The sequence below is a fragment of the Eumetopias jubatus genome, unplaced genomic scaffold (assembly GCF_037043125.1).
Source record: "Eumetopias jubatus isolate StellerSeaLion01/CBP00866 unplaced genomic scaffold, mEumJub1_p1.0 scaffold_11, whole genome shotgun sequence".
NCBI classification, from domain to species: Eukaryota; Metazoa; Chordata; class Mammalia; order Carnivora; family Otariidae; genus Eumetopias; species Eumetopias jubatus.
This window is the reverse complement of record NW_028274817.1, coordinates 71,947,506-71,973,565: the sequence shown is the minus strand read 5'-3', so window position 1 is coordinate 71,973,565 and position 26,060 is coordinate 71,947,506. Positions and strand designations below refer to the sequence as shown.

The following is a 26,060-nucleotide window of genomic DNA, read 5'->3' as shown; positions in this document are numbered from 1 at the left end:
TACCCTGTTTCTTAAAAGCGGAAACCTGATATTCATACCACCAAAGGACACTCAGGTATCCTGAATCCTCCTTGCATCAAAAATGACTGTATTACCTGATCGCATTTTAACCTGGGCCCGAGGTAAAATGGAGTGAGAAAGACCCGGAATTAGGTGGGGAAAAGAGGTTGGGACATGCAGGTTTGTTTTTGTTGTTGTTGTTGTTATTCTTACAATAATCACCCTCTTTTAGACCTTAAACATCTTTAGTACTTGCTCCAAATCACTTAGCAATTTTAGAAGTTGTAGTGAGATTAAAATTTTGGCCAACGTATATAGAGAAGCTAGCTTCGACCCTCCTCAAAGGGGGTGAGGGAATAAGAAAAGTAATCTTGTATAGTTTATAAAAGCTGGGAAGTGGAAAGCGGCTGGTAGCGGGGCGGGGGGGAGCGCAAGGCAGGAGCGACGGCGGAGGAAGCAGGTGGTCAGGCGGACTTGATCTCTTTATTCAGAAGCACGGAAACGCGAATTTCTTCTGCGGTCCGGGGAGGCGCAGGCTTTTTCCGCGAAGTGCTAGCTCTGCGGACCCGCCCTGAGGGCGAGAAACGGGTGCGCGCGTGCGATGGATTAAAAAAAAAAAAAAAAAAAAAGGCAGCCGTGGACCGATCTTAGGATCGGGGTTGAGTATGAAAAGGGGGAGCATGTCTGAAGGGACCTGCGGTCCCTAAGAAGCGAAGCGAGGCGCGGCGACTCGGACCTCTCCCGGACACCCGGAGGACAGGGACAGCAACGTGTGACGGGACCGACAGCCGTTACCAGGCGCCCTTCGGTGACGCGACCGCCGCGCGATGACGCGCGCTGAGCAGCCGCGGCCTCCACGTCTCAGGTTCCGCAAAGGCCTGTGGGAGCGACCGGGGAGAAGGAGGGCCAAGATGGCGAAAGCGGCCGAGTCTTCAGGAGACCCGGGGACAACATCGCCCAGGCCCCTGGTGAGCTTGGGTTCTGCGGCAAAAGGGACTGAGGGTGAGGCAGAGTGCCCTTAAGGAAGTCGGGTGACGGGCTTCTGGCCGGAGAAGGCCGGAACTCCTTCCTCCCGGTAGGCCCTTCCTATACCCGATGCCAGAACCAGTCTCAACACTGCACCTGCTCTTTGGGCTAACCGCTTTCCCCCTGTCCTCCTCGTTCCTTCCACGCCTTCTTGTGAAACTCCTATTCATTTTCCTGTCCCATACTCTCAGGGCTTGTCCTCCTCCCGTACATTGTGTTAAATGCTGAGCTTTAGGTGATTTCTTAAGTATCTTTGCCCCTGCTGTCCTTAATGTTATCAAGTTCTGTCACTAGTTCTTGTTGGAGTAGCAGCATTCTTGGATTAATGAGATTGCTTCCCAAAGGACGTTATAACTTGATTATTGATTTGTTCAGTGACCTCAGTAGTCTTGATTTAATCCCTGCCCTCCCTGTTGCAGTTCCTTGCAATGCTCTTCATGATGCCCTGCTGTTCATGATGCTGTCTTGCTCCTGTCGCTACAGGGGGTACGATTTCCATTGCAAGTACAAGCCCAAAGCCTGGACAAGTATTTAAGAACACAAGTTTTGGAGTTAAACTTACCTGGGCTGGAATCACCCGCTCTGCCTCTTATGAGAGTTTGGGCAAATCATTTCACGGAGAGTGTTTCTTCATCCGTAAAATGGATATAAAAATACCTGCCTCAAAGAGTTTTTAGGAAGATGAAATGATATAATTTATGTAAAGTGTCAAACACAGTGTCATGAACTGAGGAGTGTAATTATTCAGCATTCTGCCCTAGGATCCCTCTTCCCAAACGGTGTTCAGTTTTATAGCAGTTTAATAAATGGTACATCCCTTTCCTCTGTTTTAGATTGGCAAATTCACAGCAGAGGACTGAACTGGGAGTCAGGTGAAATTGCTTCTAGTCCTGGTTCTGCTTACTAGCACTATTTTTTCATTTCTTCATTCATTCAACAAATATTTATTGTGTGTTATATCTACTGTGTTCCTGGCACTCCTTTAGGCACTGGGGATACAGCAGTGAAAGAGAGTGAGTGGGTTCAAGTTCTCATGGAACAATTGTGACCTTGAGGAAGTCACTCTCAACCCCAGTGTCCTCATTTGGAAAATGGGATAGTAACTCATCACAGAATTAATGAGAGTACTAATGAGCTATTATTATACACACAGTGCCTCGTGCGACATAGTTACAGATGCTTAGCTGTTTTTAGTTCCTGTTCCACCTCTTTTTTTAAATGAAGTTTTCCCCAATTAATTTTAGTGGTTCTGGTCATTCATTACTCAATGTCCAATCCGCCTCTACTCAGTAATGTTTATTGAACTCCCACAATGTGCAATGCATTATGCTAGCTGTTTTAGGGCATTGCCCTAAATGTTTTAGGGCTTGCCCTTATGGTGCTTACAGTCTAATACGACACAAGTACAATGTTAAAATAAGGTAGTAAATCAGAGAGAGTTACACGTAAAATATTAACAAAAATTAAAGGAAGATGCTATCATGTCCATTTGGGGTGACAAAGCAAGCTACACAGTAGAAGTTATATTTGAGAGGGCGTCAAAGGGTGGGTAAGATTTGAAATTTCAGGTGAGCATAAGAGCTATCAATGATTGAGCACTTGCTATGTGCCAAGATTGTACTAGACATCCTCTGCATATTTTCTAAACTTCACAGCAACCATTTCAGTTAGGTGGTTTTTAAATTGTGTTTTACTTGCAGATGAGGAGAGGAGACTCAGAGAGGTTTGATCATTTCCCTAGGGTCTTAGAACCAGTTAGTGGCCAGGCCTAAAATTTGAAACTAGGTCCGCTTTTTTTTTTTTTTTTTAAGATTTTTATTTATTTATTCATGAGAGACAGAGAGAAAAGAGAGAGAGAGAGAAGCAGAGGGAGAAGCAGGCTCCCCGCTGAGCAGGGAGCCCGATGTGGGACTCGATGCCAGGACCCTGGGATCATGACCTGAGCCGAAGGCAGATGCTTAACCATCTGAGCCACCCAGGCGCCCCTAAACTAGGTCCGCTTTCGAAGCCCGGATTATTTCCATTAAGACTGCACAACCTCTCAGAAGTTGGGAAATGTTAATGTATTTATAGAACAACAGGTAGATCACTTTGGCTAAATTACAGGGAAGTCTTAGGAGGTAAGCCTTAAAAAAATAAGGCCACTGAATTAGGGAGCAGTATGAAACAGTGGTTAGGAATTTGTGCACTGGGGTCAAATTGCCTAGGTTTGATTCCCAGCTCTGTCATCTAACCTCTCCATGCCTCCGTTTCCCCATCTGTAGAATGAAGATACAGTAATAATTAGCTCATAAGGTTGTTAGTGGATTAAATGAGTTAAGACACGTGAAGCACTTGGTAGAGTGCCTGGCACATAATGATCATACAATAATAATAATGATCATACAATATTTCTTCTTGTTGACTACTAAGCTTTAATAGGCAATGAGGAGCCAATGGAAATTTTTGAGGAGGGAAGGGTTTAAAATTATGAATTTGACAACATAATTGAGGGAGAGTTACCATGAGGAATGTTTGGAAGCTAGACTAGCGAAACCAGTAGTTCTAGGAACAAGTGATTGCTACCTGGACTATAGCAGTGATGGGAGCCGTGAAGACTGGACACAGGCAGGCTCCTTGAGGGTTTGGAGTGCTAGGGAGACTGTGTCTTGGATCAGAGTTTTTCGAACTGTAATGTGCATAGCAGTCATCTAGGGGATCTTGTTAAATGGCAGATTCTGATTTGGTAGGTCTGAGAGGACACCTGCGAGTCTGCATTTCTGACAAGCTCCCAGGTGATTCTGCTGCCGCTGCTGCTCCCAGTACCACATTTTGAAAAGCAAGATACTGATGCCCTGAACAGAAATACGTAAGAGGAGGATGAGGACCATAAAAGTTGATTAATTCACTTTTGGACATGTTTAGTTTGAGATATTGGCAGGCCATCCAATAGATATCCAGCAGGCAGTTTGTCTAAAACCTGGACTTCAGGGCTCAGAAGTCAGGACTAGGTTTAATTAGGAGTCATTTGCATAGAGTTGAGAAGACAGTCTTTGGTAATGCTTATCTATTGTTTGTCTGTTTAGGGAGCAGGAAAAAGTTATAATAATGGCTTTAGCCTGAGGTCTGGAAGGCCTCAGGTAAAGGGGCTGGCTGGAGACCACACCACTAGTCACCCCTCCCCACTTCTTGGAGCCAAGCCTCTTGGACTGAGCTGGTTTCTGCTTGATGCCTACCCCCCCAACTTGTTGACTCTTTGCTCCAGGATTTTGGTCAGTAGTATAACCCATCTGGTCCCAGCTGCTTTCTTAAGTCTGCAGTCCCTGCTTCTACTGTATCTTTTTGGCCCTGCCTCTACCTGCTCCCCTCCTTGGCCCAAGCTAGGCAGCAGAGTGTACACATGGGTTTCTGTGCACATGTGTGCATATATGTGCCTGAGCCTGCCTGCAGAGGGAGAAGGGAAGAGACATTGGGTCCAAGGCACCTTTCATCCCCGCTGAGAGGCTAGTCAGAGAGCAAGGTCCACTAGACCTGACTAGCTGAGGGCCTAGAAGTCCTGTTTGTCATAGGTGGGGCTTGAAGTCCACAGATCCTGGCTCAGCTCTCTGAACCGTATCACTGATTCTCCTGAGAAGAGGTACTAAGGAAATGTTGGGATGGGGGATAGGATAGGAATCACATGACACTTTAGTGACTGCAGTGACTTCCAAAACCAATTAGCTGGAGTTAGGCCAAACTTCACAGGTTAAGGGCACAGTCTTCCACAAGACTGCCCTTACTTCAGACACCAGCCACAGGTTTGGATGTTCCCAGGACCACCCTTACTTCTGACCTACTGGCTGCAAATTCAGGGGTTCCCATGATCCCCTCAAGCTCCATACTTCACTAGAATGGTTCATAGAATTCAGGAGAGCACCATACTTAAAATTACAGTTTTATTATAGCAAAAGGATACACTTCAAACCAGCAAAAGGGGTAGATGCATAGGGTGAGATCTGGGAGGGTCCCCCTAACACAAAGCTTCCTTGTCTTCTCCCTGTGGAGTCAGGACCCTGTTAACCCCCTGATACATCAATCTGTGACAACAGGCAGAATATTGCCAACCAGTGAAGTGCACTCATGTATCTAGAGTCTTTATTAGTGTTTCTTTATGTAGGCATGATTGACTGGATAGATCATTGACTCCTCCCCTCCCCAGAGGCCAGGTTTATGTCACAGGAGTCAAAGCTTCAGCCCTCTAATATTGTGTTTTGTCTGTCTGGAATGGTTTGCCCCCATGCTGAGTCATCTCATTAGCATAAACTGTCTAAGGGCCTACCATGACTCACCTGTTAGCTAAACTGTTAGGGCCTACCATGAATAACAAAAATAACACTATCATTTAGGAAATTCCAAGGGTTTACAGGCTACCTTGCAGGAACAGGAGACAAAGGCCAGCCAAATTCCCCATTTTATACAAGGGACAGAACTGGAATTGACCCCCTGGGAATCTTGAACTAGAGCTAACATGTATCTAGCCCCTGCTGTGAGCCTCTTACTAAGTGCTTTACACATAGTAATGCATTTCTTCCTCACAACAACCCTGTGATGATGATACTATTCTCTCAGTTTTATAGATGAGGAACTGAGGTATGGAGAGGTTAAGGAACCTGCTCAGTGTCACGTAGGTAGTAAATGTTAGAGCTGGGTGGCTTCCAGCAGCACTCTTAACCAATACACTCTAAATATCGTATGTTGAGCATGTTGTGTTGAGCATGAGGTGTTGTCTCCAAGTGAGGGCAGAGCCCAGTTTGGCTTTGAAGCTCATTCCTTCTGTACTGCTTTGCCTTCCCTAGCAGTTGCAGGCAGCATGAAAACTCAAAACAGCAATCCTGGAGCTTGAAAGGTCAGTGTCATAGTAGTGAGAGAATACAGCTTCAAAAGGGGTGATTGACATATTAAGTGCTGAAGAATATTCAGAGGGTGAAGGGATCCTTGTACTTCTTGGTTATGAGGTCACTGTTACAGAGTCGTGGGGAAAGTAAAGTTGTGGGAAGGCAAAGTGCCAAGTTACAAAGGATTAAGGGAGTAGGCAAATTGCAGAGCAGTTTGATCAGGGACGAGGAGGGGAAGGAGAGTAGTTCGAGGGAATGGCAGAAACAAGGAAATGGTGTATTTAAAAATTCTATTACAGAAGCTTTTAAGTATATAAATAAAATAAAGAGTGGTATAATGAACCCAGGTACCTATCAAAATTCTGCTATTCTTATTTCATCTCCCCACATTTTTTTTCTGGAATACGATTTTATTTTTTTGTTTAATCTTTTTTTTTGTTTATTTTTTAAGTTCAAGTATGTATAACATACAGTGTTATACTAGTTTCAGGTGTACAATATAATGATTCAACAATTCTATACACATCTCAGTGCTGCTCATCACAATAAGTGTACTCTTAATCCCCTTTATCTTGTTCACCCATCCCCCCAATCAGCCTCCCATCTTGCAACCACAGATTTGTTCTCTATGTTTAAGAGTCTGGTTTTTTGGTCTCTTTTTTTCTTTGCTCATTTGTTTTTGTTTCCTAAACTCCACTTATGAGTGAAATCATATGGTACTTGCCTTTCTCTGACTTATTTTACTTAGCATTACTTACCCTCCAGATCCATCCATGTTGCTGCAAATGGCAAGATCTCAATCTTTTTTATAGCTGAATAATATTCCATTGTGCATCTATACCACATCTTTATCCATTCATCTATCAAAGGACACTTGGTCTGCTTTCATATCTAGGCTATTGTAAATAATTCTGCAATAAACATAGGGGTGCATATATCTTTTCAAATTAGTGTTTTTGTTTTCTTTGGGTAAATACCCAGTAGTGGAATTACTGAATCCTATGGTAATTCTCTTTTTAATTTTCTGAGGCACCTCCATACTGTTTTCCACAGTGGCTTGCACCAGCTTGCATTCCCCCCAGAGATGCACAAAGGTTCCTTTTTCTTTGGAGTATGAGTTTTAACCTGTTTATTTTTAACTAATTTTATACCTACAGAAAAGTTGCAACAGAGAGTTCCTATATAGCCCTTACCCAGTTTCCTCTAATGTTAACATTGTACATAACTATAGTACAATGATCAGAATCAGCAAATTAACATTGACACAATACTATTAACTAAATCACAGATCTTACTTGAATTAGACCACATTTCTACTAATGTTTCAAGATCTTATCCAGGATCTCACATTGCCTTGAGTTGTTGTTTTTCCTTAATTCCCTTCAATCTTTAATGGTCTTTCATTAGTAATTCCCTAATATCAAATATCTTGTCAGTGTTCAAATTTCCAGTTATCTCCTAAATGTCATATTTTTATGATTTAAAATCTGGCCCACTACCTATTTTTATAAATAAGGTTTTATTAATTGTTTATGTCTTGTCTTGGACTGCTTTCATGCTACAGCAGCAGAGTTCAGTAGTTGCAACAGAATCTACATGGCTCTCAGAGCCTGAAACACTTACTTTTGGCACCCTTTAAAGAAAAAATTTTGTGACCCTTGCTCTAGGCAATCATCTTTTAGAATAATTTAAAACAAGAAAAAATATTTTTTATAATTATCTTCATTTTAACCACTTCTGGAGATCTTCTTTTCCTGTGTAAGTCCAAGTTTCGTTCTGATATCACATTCTTGAAGATCTTTCTTTAACATTTCTTGTAGTGTGTGTCTCAGCTTTTGCTTGTCTGAAAAAAGTATTTTGCCTTCATTTTTGATAGCTGTTTTTCCTGGGTTTAGAATTCTGGGTTGACAGTTTTTTGCAGCATTCTAAAGGTATTTCCATTTTCTTCTAGCTTGGATAGTTGTGGGTGAAATGTCTGTTATTTATCTTTGTCCCGCTGAATGCAGTGTCTTTCTCTGGCGGCCTTCAGGATTTTCTTTATTTTTGGTTTTCAGTAGTTTGATTGTGTCCAGGTTTGTGGATTTTTGGTTTTGTTTTGTCTTTAGGTATTTATCTTGAGTGAGGTTCTCTGGGCTTGGATCTGTCATTTGATGTGTGTCATTATTTTTGGAAAATATTCAGCCATTATTTTTCCAAATATTTCTTCAGACACATTTTCTCACTCTTCTGGGATTCCAATTATATATATATATATATATATATATATATAAAAGACCATTTAATATTGACCCACAGCTCTTGGATGCTTATTCTGTTTTGGGTTTTGTTTGTTTTTTCAACTTTTATTGAGATATAATTGACATAATAACATTGTTTAAGTTTAAGGTGTACAACAATGATTTGATATATTTTTTTCTCCTTAAAATTTTCTCTTTTTGTTTTAGTCTGGATAATTTTGACTGACCTATCACTGATTTCTTTCTTTGGCTGTGTTGAATCTACAGATAAAGCTGTCAAAGGCATTCTTCATCTGTTACTGTGTTCATTTATTTCTGGGATTACCATTTGACTTTTACAGTTTCCATCTCTTTGCAGAAATTCACCATCGTTTGTGCACATGCCTTTTCTACTAGAGCCTTTAACATATTAATCATAGTCCTATTAATTTTCCTCTGGTAATTCTAACATCTGGGGCATCTCAGAGTCTCTGGTTTTGTTGATTGCTATGTCTCATCATAGTGGGTTGTTTCTTCATTGTGGGGGGAGTAATTTTTTTTATTGAATGCTGGCCATCATGTATAGAACAGTAGAGACTGCCTGGAAGTGGCACATCTTTTCTGCCAAGGTTTTCCTGTGGGGATTAAATCAGTCTGGTCAGGAGTTGAACTGTGCTTGAGTTTCATCCTTGCTATGGGAACCTTCAGTGTGTCACCAACTTCAAATTCCTCTTCTGTTACATTGTGCTTGGGGTGAGTGCTAGATCATCCCTGTGTTTTTCCTACCGTTCCTGTTCTATTCTCAGCTCTCTGCATTTTCCCTTTGCCCTTGCATAAGATAGTGGTTCTCTCTCCAACCTTTAGGCCCTCCCCTAGCAGTAGACTGCTGTTGGTTTTGACTCCATACTTGCTACTCTAGGGGATGGGGCTGGGAGGGGGGATTCTTTGCTGTGTTGGTCCAGCCTCAGCCTTAAGTAAACCGTGTATCCTTGTGTCTCCTGAGTGGGACTTTCACTGATTCTGTTTCTCTCTCCAGCTGAAGGAGACTGTCGTGGTCTGGCCTCAGGATGTTTTCCTATCCCTCCCCCAGGAGTAGAGAGATTTGTCTTTTCCCTTTCCCCAGCCACAGTGGGTCTTCGCCTGTGCCCTGGAGACAACAGAGTTCTCCCAGTAGCTCTAAGGCTGTTGTTCTGTAGGGGAGAAGAGTCTGAGCAGGGCTCTTTGCTTTTCTCGGAATTGGCAGCTCCTCCCTCCCCCAAAACCCAGACCCAGTGGAAGTCGGTGGAGAAGACTCTGCAAGTGGGTGTGAACTCCCCTTGTGTCTGATGCTTCCAGGGGCTCTGTACTCTTGTACTAGTCCATGCTTGGCCTTTAGCAATTCATTCTAAATTTTAGCAGAATTCTTAAGCATCTGTGTGATGCCTAGTGTCATTCTCTGTGTTATGATACAATGTGCAAAGTAGTGCTCATGTCCCATGTTTTCCTGGAAGTACCTCTCTTTTCTTAGATTTTAATCAGGCTGCTTGGTTGCTCTACAACCTCCACTCTCTGATGGGTTCAAGGAAAGTTATGATTTTGTAGTTTATCTAACTTTTTCTCATTGTTCTAGTGGGAGGGGTATTCTTTCCAGCTTTCTACATTCTAATCACAAGTCAAATTACGGTGTATTAAAGTCACTTGAAATAGTTGCTGTGTGGTTGTGCATTTAATTCAACGTACAGTAGGTTCATTTGTTTCATTTTTCTTTCAGTCTTAAGGACTTCTTTTAAGTTTTAATTTTGTTTCATAATTATTGCAACTATTTATATGATTTCAAGCTCTCAAGTCATATATATAGAACAACTTGTATTTGAAGAAGCCTAACTTCTCTCCCTGTCTTCTCTACCTTATTCCCCACTTTCCTTAATAGGAAGCCTCTTTAAAAAAAAATCATATGACTTACTTCTTACATATGACTTACATCACACTGCATGATTTATCTCTTACACGTTTCTTACATTTAAAAGATAACGTTCAGGTGTGAGAGTGTGTATTTGTATTCCCTCCTTTCTTAGATAAATGGTAGCATATTATACAAACTTTTCTCCACGTTGCTTTTTTATTTAACACTCCATAAATAGTTCTTTGGAGATACTCCCATTCCTTTTACAGCTGCATAGAACTCTGTTATGTGCATATCCCATACTTTATTCAAGTAGTCCTCTGTTGATGGGCATATGGATTATTCTCAGGATTTTGCTTTTACAAGTAGTGTTATAATAAGTAGTTTTGTTTATATGTCCTTTTGTGTTTTTGCCACTTTGTCTTTAGACTCCTAAAAGTGGCATTGCTTAGTCAGTGGACGATCCATATATAAATTTGCTAGATATTGCCAGATTTATCTTCAGTAGACTGTAGTACCAGATGTGTGTGAATGCTTCACCTGCAGAGTATGTTGTCAAACTGTTGGATTTTTGCCAGTCTTAACAGGGAAAAATTTTTATTACAAGTAGCTTTAATTTGCATTTCTTATTAAAAGTGTGTTTGAGAATTTATTTTTCATAAGTTCTTTGAGCAACGTTATTCTTCCTAAAATTTCAGTATACTGTCTTGTACTTGGTTTACCTACAACTGCTACCCTCTAAATATTGTGCCTGTTGGGCCAAAATCCATGTGAGAAGGGATTGCTTTTGTTTTCTTAGGAACTTGAAGATTTCAGAGTTTTAGTTAGAATAATAAAATTTGGCAGATGGACATAAGAGTTTATAAGCTTGCAATCTCATAATTCACTTTGGAAATGTTATTTGATCTGGTTTGCTAGGTAACCTGGTAAAAAGAGTAGAAATCAAGATTTATTTTGCTATTTCCCTGTTCTTCCCAGTTTCCCGTTAGGCTTCACCTAATGCTCCTTTCTAGCCAGCAGAGGCCACCGGAGCCTACCAAGGAGCAGAAGAGCTACAGAATTGTGGCTCTGTGAAGATGTGGTTGCCGAAAGGTTGCTTTCAAATAGCTTTGCAGTCTTGTTAGCTTGTGCCATGTGAAGGTTTCATGCTTGAAAGAAAGCAAATATTTGAGGGCAAGAAAGTGTCTATGCCATTTACTTCGTAATTTTTCCCATCATATGCCATCTCCTTCTTTAAGTTAAAAGAAATAAGCATTTGAGAATTTTAGTTGACCGTATTGTTTAATGTCTGGTAAACTAATACGTTACTTGAAAAATTGTGTAAATCCCTACAAAAAGAAGTAGTCCTTACTCACTAGGAAATGTTGTCTTTGAGGAATGCAGTTGATTATAGACTTTACTTTTTTTCCCCAACTATTCTCAGTTTGCAGGCCTTTCCGATATATCGATCTCACAAGACATCCCCGTGGAAGGAGAAATCACCATTCCTATGAGATCTCACATTCGGGAATTTGACAGCTCCACATTAAATGAATCTGTTCAGAATACCATTGTAAGTGAGACTAGCTGAGAGAACTTCTATTCAGTATCATGGGACTAAATAACTATAGTACTTTGTAATAATTTTTATTTGGCTCACTGATTTTCAGTATATCTTATTGATTGAAGTTTAAGATTTTCCCCTAGAGAATAATTCGGTACAGCCTTTTTGGAGAGCAGTTTCACCATAATGAGTATTAAGAATCTTATAATGTTTGAATATTTTTAAGCTGATAATTCTGCTCCACATACAGTATATGGAATTTTTTTAAAAAATATTTTTCAAAATACAGAAGAATATTAATATACAAAGATGTTTATTACAGCATTCCTTATAATAAGGGGAAATTGAACAACAGAGGGGATATCAGTTAAGTAAATTATGTTACATCTATGTAATGGAATACTAAACAACCGTTCAAAATGTATTTACAAAGAACTGTTAAATGACATGAAGAAATTTCTAGGTAAAAAAGGCAGGACAGAATTATCTCAACTATATTTTGGCAGGTTATATTTGTATTACCTCAAATGTCATGATTTTTTTTAAAGGTTTTTTTTATTTATTTGAGAGAGAGAGGGAAAATGAATGGGGTGGGGGCAGGGGGAGAGTGAGAAGGAGAAGCAGACTCCCTGCTGAGCAGGAAGCCCAACAGGGGGCTCAATCCCAGGACTGTGAGATCGTGACCTGAGCCACCCAGGTGCCCCTCAACTGTCTTGATTTTTAAAAATCTAGCTTTTAGGATTCATTTACCAGTTAAATTGGGAATGTTGGAGATTAATTTGTTTTATATTGTATATAATGCGGTAGCCGGGGAGCAGGCTAATTGGCCCTTAGGACTTCATCAGTTATGAACTGAAAGTCAGATGCCATGTGTTGCAGAGTAGATTTTTAATAGTTATATTATTTTAGTTTCTTTAAGTAATATATTGGGACAGCTATATTTCTCTTTTACAGAGCTTTAAAAATCAAAACAGAGCTGGTGGATGTGGTAAAGAGTTAAATGTTGGCTTAAGGAGTTAATAAAAAAGTTAATAGAACACTGGGTAGTATATAAGACTGATGAATCACTGACCTCTACCTCTGAAACCAATTATACATTATATGTTAGTTAAGTGAATTTAAATAAATTAAAAAAAGAAAAAAGTTAATAAGAAACACACTACCTTTCTGTTTGTATAGTGAAGGAGTTAAACTGGAATTGTAGCTCCCAAATTCAATGAACCCAGGAGGTTAAAATAAAAGAAATTTGAGCAAATTAAGTGAGGGGACTACTTGGTAACCTTAGTCATGACACTACAATAAGTTGTTTCTGTCTTTCAGATGCGTGATCTAAAAGCTGTTGGGAAAAAATTCATGCATGTTTTGTACCCAAGGAAAAGTAATACTCTTTTGAGAGATTGTAAGTATGAGTTTCTTGAGGATTTGCTATTTTTCAGCATACCTTATCATAAATACTTTTTTGTGGCTAAATTTCTGTGATAAGAAAACTGACATTTTGCAGAATGAAAAAATACATAAATGAACATGCAAATGAACATTCTGAAGAATTTAAACATTTAGAATGGAATTTCAGAGATTGGAAGAATTTGCTTAATATATTGTCTTCATTAATAAATATAGACTGTATATCTTCACCTGCCACTGAAAAAAATATTTCTGGAAGCTGCAAACACATAGGGACTTTATTCAACCACAGAACTGACAGTCTCCAAGGGAAAGGCAAAATGTTTGAATATTAAATTAGAATAACAGCTAATACCCATTAAGGATTAACAAATTAATACCCTTATTGACATTTCTATTTGCAGAACTATTACTTAGTCTGCTGACTGCTTTTTTTTGTCCACGAGTTCTATCAAAACAGTGTTTGCAATAAATTATGCTCTTATTTAGAATTTATTATTAAAATTGTTAGACCTTTTATTTTTGCATTCATAGTACCCTTTATCAGAAAAATTGAATCAGTTGTTTGAGAGTAGTAACAATGATGTTGTACATGAGTGTACCTTCTATTTTGGCAGCATTTCAGCTGTAATGTAGGGATGTCAAGTATGTGGCACATGGATGCAGTGTCAGAATCTTTTTTAACATAGTACACTGTGGGTTGGAGCTGACATGATTTGCTACTGCTGGTATATAGTGGAAAGAGCATGGACAGATCTGGGTTTGAATAGTGGTTCCATCACTACCTATGTGATCTTGGATAAGACAGTTAACTTTTCTGAGGCTCAAGTTTCTTCCTCTGTTAAAGTGGAGATAATACCGTGTATCTGCTGGTGAGGCTTAGAGATAATGCATATCAACCACCTCGCACAGCATCTGACATTTCGTAGGCAGCCCATAAATGTTAGCTGTTACTCTAGTGCCTTGCCCTTCCCCTACACATACCTCTTTTTTAATCCTTACAACAACCTTGTGAAGTACGAATTATTGCTCCTGTTTTACAGATGAGGAGAATGAGTCTCAGAGAAGCTGAGTGTCTGGTCAAGATGACACAGGCAGGACTAGCACCCAGTTTTCAAGTTCATTGCCCTTTCCATTCTACCACTGCTATCCCAGATGTGAGGATACCCTTTCAACTGCTGCTGTGGCTCAGTCCAAAGCAAGTTTGCTTCAGTGACAGTGCAGAACCAGTGTGTTATCTTGCCGATTAGTGATGATGATTAGCTATGTCTTGTGTTAAGGTCCATTCCCAGACCTTGTGGGGATAGACACATAGGCTGGCACAAAGGGTAAGTCAGTCATGGCCCAAATTTGCACTTCTGCCCTGCCCTGTTAGCATAGCCCTTGGTAAAGTGGCAAGGAAAAAATTCACAACTTAAAAATAAATTAAAAAAAAACCACAATGTGATATCACTTCACACCCAATAGGATGGCCGTTATCAAAGAAACAGAAATCACAAATATTGGTGAGGATGTGGAGAAATTGGAACCCTTGCGCATTGCTAGTGGGAATGTAAAATGGTGCAGTTTTTGTGCAAAATAGCATGGTGGTTCCTCAGAAAATTAAGCATAGAATTACTATATGATCCAGCAATTCTACTTCTAGGTATATACCCAAAAATTGAAAGCAGGAACTCAAGCAGATATTTGTGCACCCATGTCTATAGCAGCCTTATTCACAATAGCCAGAAGGTAGACGGATGGATAGACAAATTGTGGTATATACACCGTGACATATACCGTATACTAATAGACTATGACTCAGTTTTAAAAAGGAGTGAAATTCTGATCCAGGCTACAACATGGATTAGCCGTGAAGACATTGTGCTAAGTAAAATAGGCCAGTCACAAAAGGACATACGTTTTTTTCACTTATATTTGGTTCCTAGAGTAGTTGAATTGATAGAAAGTAAAATGATGATTGCTGGAGGCTAAGTGGGGAATGGGAGTTATTATTTCACGGGTTGGAGTTTTAGTTTGGGAAGATGAAAAAGTTCTGGAGATGGATGATACAAAGGTTGTACAACAATGAAAAAAAAAAGTTGTACAACAATGAATGTACCCAAAGCCTGTACACTTAAAAGTGACTAAAATGGTAAATTTTGTGATATATATATATATCTATAGATATATATATATTCTATTAAGGTATATATATATTCTACTAAATAGAATATATTCTACTAAAAATAGAATATATTCTAAATATATATATATTCTGCTAAAATAAGAAAATAGTTTTAAAATACTATTACAGATTTTTTATGAATTAAAAAAACTTAAGTGTATTTTTTTAAAAGCCAGTATATTAATGTCAGTTGTACTTGAATTCACTTTTTTAGTTGATAAGTTCAAAAATTTAACAAGAAAAACAATATTTTATCAGAGTGGTAGGATTATAATTTTTCTTTATACCTTTTCCAAACTTTCCTCAGTGGTGTCAAAATTACATATATAATGTGAAAAAAAACAATATAAGTATGTACATATGCATACTTCTTTAAAGTTATGTACGTAAGAGGTTAAAGTTAGAAATGGTGTATGTATCTTTTTTCATATTAGTGGAGGAAGGTAATTTTGCTGTAGGCTGTATGTTACTGAACTGTTGGCTGATTAATTTACCTAACAGCTATTAATTGAGAACCGCTGTGCTTAGACCTGATGTTGGCAGAGCCTTTTATACTTTTCCAAAAGCTTTCATGTTATTTGCTAAGGTTTGACCTAATGAAATTACCAATATTGGCCTGTTTTTTCACCTATAAGAACAGCAATTCCATACTAGTTCAGTGTAATGGATTATAGAAGGGAAGCAGTGTGGCAGAGTGGAAAGAGCTCTGGAGTAGGACTCAGAAGACCAGGGGGTCTGGTCCCCCCTCCACACCTAACTATTTATATAAACTTGGGGAAATCACTTCCTTCTAAGCTTCATTTCTCATATTCTTGAGGTGAGCCTGATTATACTTGCTTTGTCTAATGTAGTCTCAGTTTTGTGGAGTGACTTGGCTCTAGTCTTTCTGAGGGTGGGGCACCTAAGTCTTTTGACTCCCTGCCCCTTGGTCTTTATAGCATGCTGGAATGTGGCTTAGTAGGTGGGAGAGAGGTGATTTGTGGTCTAAGAAGTCAACAAAATTTAAAGGATATATGAAGAAGGGCATTCAGAATTGGGGAGCAGGGAGGGCAGGTAGAGGGGTAGGAGAAGTGGGAAGGCTTGGGCCGACAGAAGGAGCCTTGATGTCTGCATTCCAAGAGTGGGAGAGGTAGATAATTGGAATAAAGTTAGAAAATACTACGTAGTTGTTTCTTAATAGTCTGTTTTTTCTTGCCTCATAGGGGATCTATGGGGCCCTTTGATCCTTTGTGTGACACTTGCATTGTAAGTACTTACATTTCCTTCCTTTGTCATTTGAGATAGACTGTACTTTTTTTGTGTGGAGTTTCAAAATTGAGGGGAATTTTGAATATTTAATTTGGGACTTCTATGACATATTGTACTCCTTATGATTTAAATCTAAAAAGTGAAGCAGGTTTCCAGATCAATTCAAAGAGTGATGGAATTAAAGACATGAAAATTGCGCTCCTCTCTGTTTACCAATAACTTCTTAGCCTGTTTTAGGCATTTCTGTTGAACTGACATTTGTTTACTCTCATGCACCTCCCCATCATTAAACTAAGTGAATTAAATATCTATAGGTTTAAGCACTGTTTATTTGCAAACATAGGTCTTTTTAAATCTTAATAATAATACAGATGAGAATGAGAATAAATTAGAGTAGAACTGATAGAGTTCAAAGCAAGATCATGTTTCAAAGTGGTAGGCTTTCCATACACATTGTACTTGGAGAAGACAGAAGAGCGAAGTTCCATTGGAAAGGGGAATATAACCATTGGTAGCATGGAAAAAAATACTGCATTAGGATTCGGTTCTGGGTTCTCATCCTGACTGTGCTGTCTGCAAAGCGATTTGGGGCTACCTGGAACCCTAAAATGTGTATAATGATTTTTCCCGGTTTACAGAAAACTTTTAAATACCTTCTCTCTATTTTATCCTCATAGCAAGAATATTATTTTCTTTCTTTTTTGACAAACAAGCTTAGGTTCAAAGAGATTGGGGACTGAACCGAGATCACTACAATCAGTGGTAGACCTGGGATTCAACCTCAGATTTCCTTGATTGCCCATTTTCTTCCTCTGTGATTATTATACATCTCTTCCCAACTAACCCCTCTGGGTCTCCTCTTCCATATCTATAAAAGGAGATGGCTAAGGATCCCTTCCAGGCTTGACCTTTTATGATTCTAAATTCAGCAAATTTCTAATGATTTTTCTACCCATTTTTAATGTAACTTAGGTAATAACATAGAGTGCTATTTCTTATGCCTTTAATAACCACATCAAGGGCAATACTCCAGTGCCTTGACAGACAGGTTTATAGTAGAATCACTGAGCATATATTTTTTTAGTTTTAAAAAGGTTAACATTAGAGATTATGTAGTTTAATCCAATTTATTTGCAGAGAGGACAACTGGAGTCCCAAGACATCAAGTGATTTATTCTAGTTTATACACCTAGTGACAGAACTAGGATCACTCTCTGGATCTCCTGCCTTCGAGGCCTGTTAATGTTCTCCCATCATACATGCTGAAGCAGTAGAGATTCTAGACAACAAGTGATGAGTGCCAGCATTCCTTGCATTGGATTGTCTGGACGCAGAATGGAGTACTTACAACTGTAGAATACAGAAGCCTGTCCCGGCAAACAGCATAGCAGGGCGAGACTTACTATGTGATTCCTCTATACTATGTAATAAAAAGAGATTGGGAGCTTCGTGTTACTATTTTTCTGGGGAAAAAAATGACACTCAGTCCAAGTGTTCTAGTCCACAATTCAAAACAGTTTATGTCTGTAAAATTCTTAGACAAAGAAAAAATATTTCAGTGACTGTTCAGCTACTCCATTTTAAAGCAAAGTCTTTTAGTAATAATCTGTGTTTTGATTCAAAAGAATCACCTAAATAGGTTTATAGACTGTTTCCATTTTGAAATGTCAGAACTAGGGGCACCTGGGTGGCTCAGTCAGTTAAGTGTCTGCCTTGGGCTCAGTTCATGATCCTGGGGTCCTGGGATCCAGCCCTATGTCGTGCTCCCTGCTCAGTGGGGAGCCTGTTTCTTCCTCTCCCTATGCTCCCCCTCCCGCCCCCCGCTCATACTTTCTCTCTTGCTCTGCTCTCTCTCTCTCAAATAAAATCTTAAAAAAATAATAAATGTCAGAACTAAAGCCTTAACCAAAGGATTACAAATGCAAATGTGTCTAGGGGCTAGAGAAGTAACCTAAATGTGTGCCTGATTTGGTGACCTGAAGCCCCTTGTGAAGGGACCTGCTTCTATGTCAGTCAACTGCTCTCAGTTGTTGCCATGTAGGAACGTAAGCCCACTGTTAGAAAGTCTTCAGGTTTTTCAGGAAAATCCAGAAATACATATTTTTAGGTGAAACCTCCCAATTTTAAAAACCGTCACTTGAATTTAAACCCATTTTAAGTCTTGTATGGACTGACAACCTCATGTCTGTGAGTCACATTTGACCCTTCAATTTATAACCTCTGCTTAACCAAAAAGGTCTTCAATAATCCATTTACACATCCCAACAAGGCCAAGTGAGGTGACCCTTGTAGTCCTGAGGCATTTGGAATTGGAAGTAAGGGAGCCTTGCCAAATATTTCTGGCATTTTACTTTCGTACAACCTATATATTACAGATCTTCAGGTAAGGTTTAGGACAGCTTCCTGTTTCAAAGTTTGCCTTAACTTTATTGCTCTAAATAAAAGATGAAGCAATTCTCATGCCATTTCCTTGTCACAGAATGCTTCAAAGAAGCTCTATAGATAGTGAAAAGGATGGAGGGCCCCAGTTTGCAGAAGTGTTTGTCATTGTCTGGTTTGGTGCAGTTACTATCACCCTCAACTCAAAACTTCTTGGAGGAAACATGTGAGTATTACTAAAATATACTTTTTCCCTTGCCAGGTAGCATATCTTAGATTTTTAATGAAGTCTGGCTAGTTAGGTATTTTTTTTAAAAGAAAAAATGAAAATAAATGAGGGCTAAAGAGAAAGTTCTCTTAAACCCACTGAACAGGGATAACCTAGTTTAACTTACCTTAAATTATCTAGGGTCCTATGATAAGCTTCAGATGCTTTCTCCAGCTCCTGAAATCATATGGAGACTTTTTTTGTGTTAGAAGATTATGTCCATTTTGCATAAAAGATGGTCTGTAGCTTTCAACAAATTCTCAAATAGGTCTTTCAACTAGAAAAGATTAAGAACAACTGTCTTAGAGGTTCGGTGGGAGAAGGAAGTCTCTAGGAATTAGAGTAGATCATCTGGTACCCTAGGTGGTTGACTCTCAGGAGTTTGAGAGGAAAGGAGGAAGAGTATGGGGAGAGAAAAATTAAAGCATATGCTTAATACAGAAGGCTCTCCTCATAAAATCAACGTTAGGGTATAGGTATTATGTATTTGAAGGAAGGTAACAATCCATGATATATAGAAATCTGTGTAATAAACTGTATCATGATACAGATCAACTATATTTATGATCTTTACAGATGTATGTTATTTTTTAGATCTTTTTTTCAGAGCCTCTGTGTGCTGGGTTACTGTATACTTCCCTTGACAGTGGCAATGCTGGTTTGCCGGTTGGTGCTTTTGGCTGAGCCAGGACCTATAAACTTCATGGTCCGGCTCTTTGTGGTGATCGTCATGTTTGCCTGGTCTATAGTAGGTAAGAATGTACTTATCTCTACAATAGCAAAGCAAACAAAAACATGAGTTAGAGATGAAGACTGGATGAAGTGCAGTGTAACTCCTGAGTCATATGTGAGTGGTAGGATTCTTGCCAGTATCATCCATAGAACCCTCTTCTCTAAGTAGGCAATGATAGGGATGCTGTCCATCTTATCTGAGTTGGATATCTGGACTTCTGAGATGTGGACAGTCATATCCTTTCTTTTTTATTCTTAAATAATGGATAGGGTTGGGAAAGGAGATTACATTAGACCTAGCTCAGATCCTAGCATATAGGATGAGGCATAGGTGACTTGAGAAATGACTTGGGCTTTTTCCTGACAAATTAATCATGATGAGAATAGTAGCCAGCATTTACAGATTGCTTATTCTAGGCAAGCACCGTTGTGAGTGTTTTATATGCATTATCTCACTTAACCCTCACAACTCTAATAAATAAAAACTAGTATTATTAGTCCCATTTTTACAGATGAGGAACAGAGCCAGTGAGGTTAAGCAACTTGCCCTAGGACACAAAACTAGTGAATACGGAATTAAGTTTCAAATCCAAGCAGATGACACACCTGTTTAGAACTGTATTATACTACCTCCCAGTATAGGTTGTTAGGTATATCATCTACAGTACTTTTCTGCTTCAGTAGAAAATTCTGCCAAAGATTAGGAAGAGCCTATAGCGGTGGCAGTGCATGCTATGGGCTCGTTGTTGCTGCATTCCTAAAATTCTCTTAAAATTCTACCTTCAACTAGAACTGTTCACTGGCTTCTTACTTCATGGGATAGACAGACTGCCTAATATTTTTAAGTGCATTAACATATCTTTGCTCTGAAACATGGTTAAAATCCAAGAAGTAACCCAAAAATAAGGTCTGAGAATGCCACAATTGATATTATGAAGACTGTGTGTTAAGCTCAAGTGCTTTACCCATGGGAGAACCCCCTCATTCCCTCACTTAGAGTCTGATAATTTACCATACTTGTAGTTCTAAATATCCAGTGTCCAGGCTTATGGCAGTTCAGAAAGTAGAATTTTAGAAGAGAGAGAGAGGCATTCCATTTTTTAATTCAGCAGATATTTCTTGAGCACAAACTATGTGTCAGGCATTTTGCTAGGCATGGTCTCTATCCTCAGAGTTCAGAACTTAGTGGAACAGCCAGACAGGGAAACACTTAAGGGCAATAGGCGTCCCAGGCGGGAGATGGAAGTCTGTGCAGGGTATGGTAGGGACACAGAGGCGGTAAGTGGGCAGTTCCGCCTGGGATGGCAGAATACAAGATGGTTGTTCAGGAAAGATTGCCCGTGAAGGGTGATCACTGATGAGTAAAAGGATGAGTCTCATTTCCTGGGTGGACAAGAAGAATGGCATCTAAAAGAGCCAATAACACAATTACTCAAAAAGCACAGCAGTATGAGGCCATTTGCCATAGGAGCAACTCGCCTTATACATCTTTCTCAGTGTATTCGGCACAGGTCAGTAACTTCTCAGAAAAGGGTAGGAAGCTCCTTTTAGAAAGATTTTCATGTGAAATGGTCGAAAACTTTCAAAGTTTAGTATTGGAAACAAGTAGCTCTCAACTGTCTGGAAAACTATGCTGCAGAATGCCTTTTTCTCTGAAGATCACAAATATAACTGAGCTTTTTGTATAATTTTGTGTTCCAGACTATGCCAAGCACATTAAAGTGTAGTAAATGTTAGTGGTTGTGACAATCTTATTATACTAAAGATTCCATTTTGTTTTGTTTGTTTCGTTTAGCCTCTACAGCTTTTCTGGCCGATAGCCAGCCTCCAAACCGCAAAGCCCTGGCCATTTATCCCGTTTTCTTGTTCTATTTTGTCATCAGTTGGATGATTCTCACATTCACTCCTCAGTAAATCAGGAAATGGAAACTAAAAACCAGTGAATTGAAAGCTCATCTGAAAGATGCAATTCACCATGGAGCTTTGCCTCTGGCCCTCTTTTGTCTAATTTTGGAGGTATTTGGTATGTGAGGAGATTTAAAAGGGAGCCATAAAGCACCATCACTGCTTATGTAAGGAACCGATGTTTGAAAGGCTGTCCTTTGCCTCTTGATGTTATTTCTTCAAAATACGTAGTATGTGCAGTATAGTGCTGCCTCAAGGCATGATAGGATCACTGTGGTCCATTTGAGTGACAACCAACGATTTGGGAAGCACATGGATACATCCTGCAAGTTGAGTGGAATTAGCAACTATATTTTCAGTTTTGAGAATACCAGTTCAGGTGCAGCTCTTAAACACATTGCCTTATGACTATTAGAATATGCCTCTCTTTTCATAAATAGGAATGGGTAGTCTATCCATGTTGTTTTATTTCTTTCTTAGGCTTAAAAAGGCAATGACAGACGTTGGGAACGGGGTTCATAATTGGGGAGGAGAAAACATGCATTAACCAGTATTCAGATTTTGACTGGAGAAAATTCTGCACTCGTTGCTTTTTAAAAAAGCAAAGGACATCTAAAGAATCAGCTTCTTTAGTCGTTCTGTATAGTCCCTTTTCCGCCATGCTTATTAACAGCACCTCATTGACACTCTAGTTTTTAATCTTACTCCCTAGCTCTGAATATGTAAGCTGTTAGCAGTCAATATGTAATTTTCCTTTCATTAAAGCTCTCAGTGGACCAGTGCTTGAACTTATCTGGGTGGAAGACTTCCGAAATTTAGATTGGTTGGTCCTTAATGCATATTATCATTTGGGCACTTGTTTCTTCTTCAGGGTAGAATGAGGCAGTTTGGATACAGCATAGCTCTAAGGAATTCTTCATTATTCTGTGTAGTCTGGCTTCTAACTAGAGAGTAAAGCTAAATCAGAAGCCTGCATTTAACCGTATGCACATGGAGGGATTTAGTGTTCTGATGGCTGGTTCACAGAACAACTAGATGCTTAGAGCATGACGTTGGATGACGTGGGTTTACAGCTGCCACCTCTTCATAGTGGGCTTAGCAGTTTTTTCATTAGATGTGCTTTTTGGGTCGGGGAATAGCAATTTGTTTTCTTGGTTTTAGACTTTATTTGTAAAGCTACTTAGCTCTTCTTTAGACGAGTACTTTTTTTGCACATGTGCACCTACTTGTATTCTCAGCTATTTATACACACAAGTGTGAAGGCTTTTCAGGGAGCAGAGTGTCTGGAAAGGCTGATTCTAAGCTAAACAGCGCTCCTTTAAGGTAATATGAGCTACTGCCTTCTATAAATTGCACATTGAAGAACTCTTAATAGACAAAAGATTAGGAGTCAGGCAGAAAACATTCATTGTATATACAGTTACTTACAAAGATAGGAATTTATTCCACGGTTTTTCTTTATCATGGAATCTAAATATTTATTCATTTTGTATCTAAAGACTACACATAGATATATAATTTTAAAAACGTATTTTCTCCATTCCCAGATTAACCAAGAGCACTACTAGGATAAATGAGTTCTTGGAGTGATATTAAATTAGTGAGCATTACAGAGTTGGTCCCTTCTGTCCCAGCCTTGTCCAGAGGTTTTGTTTATATATTTATATTCATTTCAGTTTCCCTTCTAATTAAAATAAACCTGGTGAGCACAAAGCCAATTTTTCAATCTTGAATTGGTAAAGACAATATTTTGAAACTGGTTTTGATTTTGAAATTGGTCCTTAAGTTATCATCTATTTCCATTGTCTGAAATTTCCTAACCTTTACTAAAAACATCTCTCTTAGAAAGTTATTTCATAATCCGTCCCAATGGTTATAATGTAAAAATTAAAGAAATGATCATGTTTCTCAAAAGGGAATTGCCTACTGAATTGTACTCAGGCTAAATATTTTGGTCAGAAATTTTTAAGGCTACAACAGGGGTGGGGGTTGTGTGGGTAGAGGGCGGGGAGAGGGGGTTATCACATTGGGTATTAAGGCAGCTTGTTCTGTGTGTTAATCTGTTGCTCTCGGGTGACTTAAGGAATGGTTTCATTTGATTTAAATGAAGATGGGTAAAATGGAGATTATCTTTCTGGAAATGAATGGTCAGTTTTATGGTATAAATGATTATTTTCTTAATATATGCAAAAAAAAAAGTGCATTGCTCTCTGTGGCAGAAGACCTGATTATCTGGAAGTTGTAACCCTCAACGCAGCTTTCCCTGGTTTGCTGCAAAGGCATATGGCTAATTTTAGAAACAAAGACTAGAAGAGAAGGGGATTTTAACGGGGATTTTAACAAAGGAAACCCTGTTCCAGGAATTGGGAAGTTTCATGCTTTAGATGAAACTCAAGTGTGTGAGCATCATTACCAAATGTGGTACATCACTGTCATGGCTTGTCATTTGCTGCTCCTACTTCTGAGATTGAGCCTCCGTTGTCACATTCTTTAGCAATAGGAAAGGTGAAGACTGGATGTAATTGCTGTTCAGATTATAAAAACTCAACTGATGCAAACATGTTTGAATGTGCAGTGTAGTCTTAAATGTCAACCATTAACTGTCAAGTCTTTTGCCTCTTAGGAGTCTTATTACATGAGTTGAATAGGATCTTTTTATTGTGATGGGTTTTTTCCTGTTGTTGGGCAAGGTGGGCTTGTCATAGGGCATAGGACCAGTCTGCATTTTATTGTTTACTATATTTGTCTTTTTATGAAGTATCCGCTAGATGTGATTAGAAGGCTAGCAAGCCTGTATTTGAAGATTTAATTGTATACTTCTTATAATCTAACTACTTACTGTACCTGGACTTCCTGTTTATTCCTGAAGATGAAAATGAAAATCTTCGGTCATTGCAGTGACATCAAGTCATTGAAATTTATTTAAATGCTATAATGATACGATCAGACATCCATTGCATGAGCTGTTTTATTCCAGAGTAAAATACTGAAATTGTTATTCTTAATTAGACTGTTAACTTCTGAGACAATTTGGACAGAAATAAATGTGTGAATGTTAATTCATGTATGTAAATTAGAAATACTTTTCTAGATTCTGTGGGCTTTTACTGAAAATAAAGAATTTCTAGGAATTTACTCAGGCCATAGGATGGCCAAGTAATAATAATGACAATAATATTACTACTAATAATGGCTTAACATTTATTGGGCACTTACATTGTGCCGGGCAATATTCTATTTTTTTAAGAATTTTTATAACAGCTTTATTGAGATATACTTTTACCATAAAATTCACCCTTTTAAAGTGATGTACAATTAAGTAATTTTTCAGTATATTCACATAATTGTGTAATTATCACCACTAGTTCATTTTAAAACATTTTCATCACATCACAATAAAATCCCATATCCAGTAGCATCACTTCCTTTTCCCCTTCTCCCCAGCCTCTGGCAACCACCAATCTGCTTTCTGTCTCTGTTGGTTTGGCCAGGCACTATTCTTAAGTGCTTTTTATGTATCTCCTCTACTCCTTAACATAAAGTGCTATAATTCTCATTTTACAAGTAGAAAATTGAGTCACAGAAGGGTTAAGTAAATTGCCCAAGGTCACACAGTAAATTGATTTAAAATAGGAAAACACTGTAGATGGGAGCATAGTAAGACAGTTTTGAATTGCATTGTTATATACATGAAATGAATGTACCCCTTTCCCAGGGTATGCTCCTTGTCATTAGCCATTACACCCTACAACTGACTGGAGATACATAACTCTCATCCTTTTTTTTTCCCCCTGAATAATAGAACACTATATTAGCATCTGCGGAAAACACAAGAGCAGCTGTACATCGGAAAGAGTTAGGTTTGCTGCCCTCCCCAAACTTGAGCCCCTTTTCTCTCCTTTCCCCCCACCCAACACACATACACACACACTCTCTCTTTCTCTCTCCTCTCCTTTTTCCCAAAGTCTTAAGAGTCAAGTGACTTCTGCCTCTTTTCATTTTTATTCTCCCAGAGGGATGGTTAATGCATCAAAATTTAACCTGTTTATTCAGGTGTTTATAGTCAGGGGATGCATCTAGTCATTTATAATACCAATTATATTTCTAAGACCTCAGAGAGCAGTAGCGTGAGAGTAAAATCCTTTTTTATTTGGGTTAAACTAGGTGGGAGAAATAACAGAGTAAAGGCTTTGCCTTAAGGCAATGAAGTCAGTGGTTCCGCCTGGTAGGAAGTGGCCACACGCTGCTGTTGTCCACTCTGTTCTGTTTATTTCAGAGCCTTTGTACTCTATGCTATCACTGCTGGTAATTTCTTGGTTCTCTTCAATACTCCATTTTAATCCTGATCTTTCCTGTAAATAATGAACCTGTGGAAAGAATAAATCTGTAAAATGATTTGTGAATGTTAAATGTGCAAATAAAAACACTGGAAAAGGA

General features: G+C 38.9%; 1 protein-coding gene across 2 annotated transcripts; it reads left to right on the top strand.

Annotated features, from left to right (window-relative positions):
- The first annotated feature begins 888 nt into the window (after nt 1-888).
- YIPF6 (Yip1 domain family member 6) lies at nt 889-26,060 on the top strand. Of its 2 annotated transcripts, none has more exons than XM_028126597.1 (7): nt 889-968; nt 11,401-11,529; nt 12,841-12,919; nt 16,294-16,336; nt 18,819-18,944; nt 19,581-19,738; nt 21,514-26,060. In XM_028126597.1, exons 1-7 carry the CDS (start codon nt 912-914, stop codon nt 21,630-21,632), a joined length of 711 nt encoding a protein of 236 aa, XP_027982398.1. In that variant the 5' UTR covers nt 889-911; the 3' UTR covers nt 21,633-26,060. The 2 variants fall into 2 exon arrangements, with proteins under 2 accessions (XP_027982398.1, XP_087884889.1); XM_088028763.1 differs by having other exon boundaries at nt 913-1,002.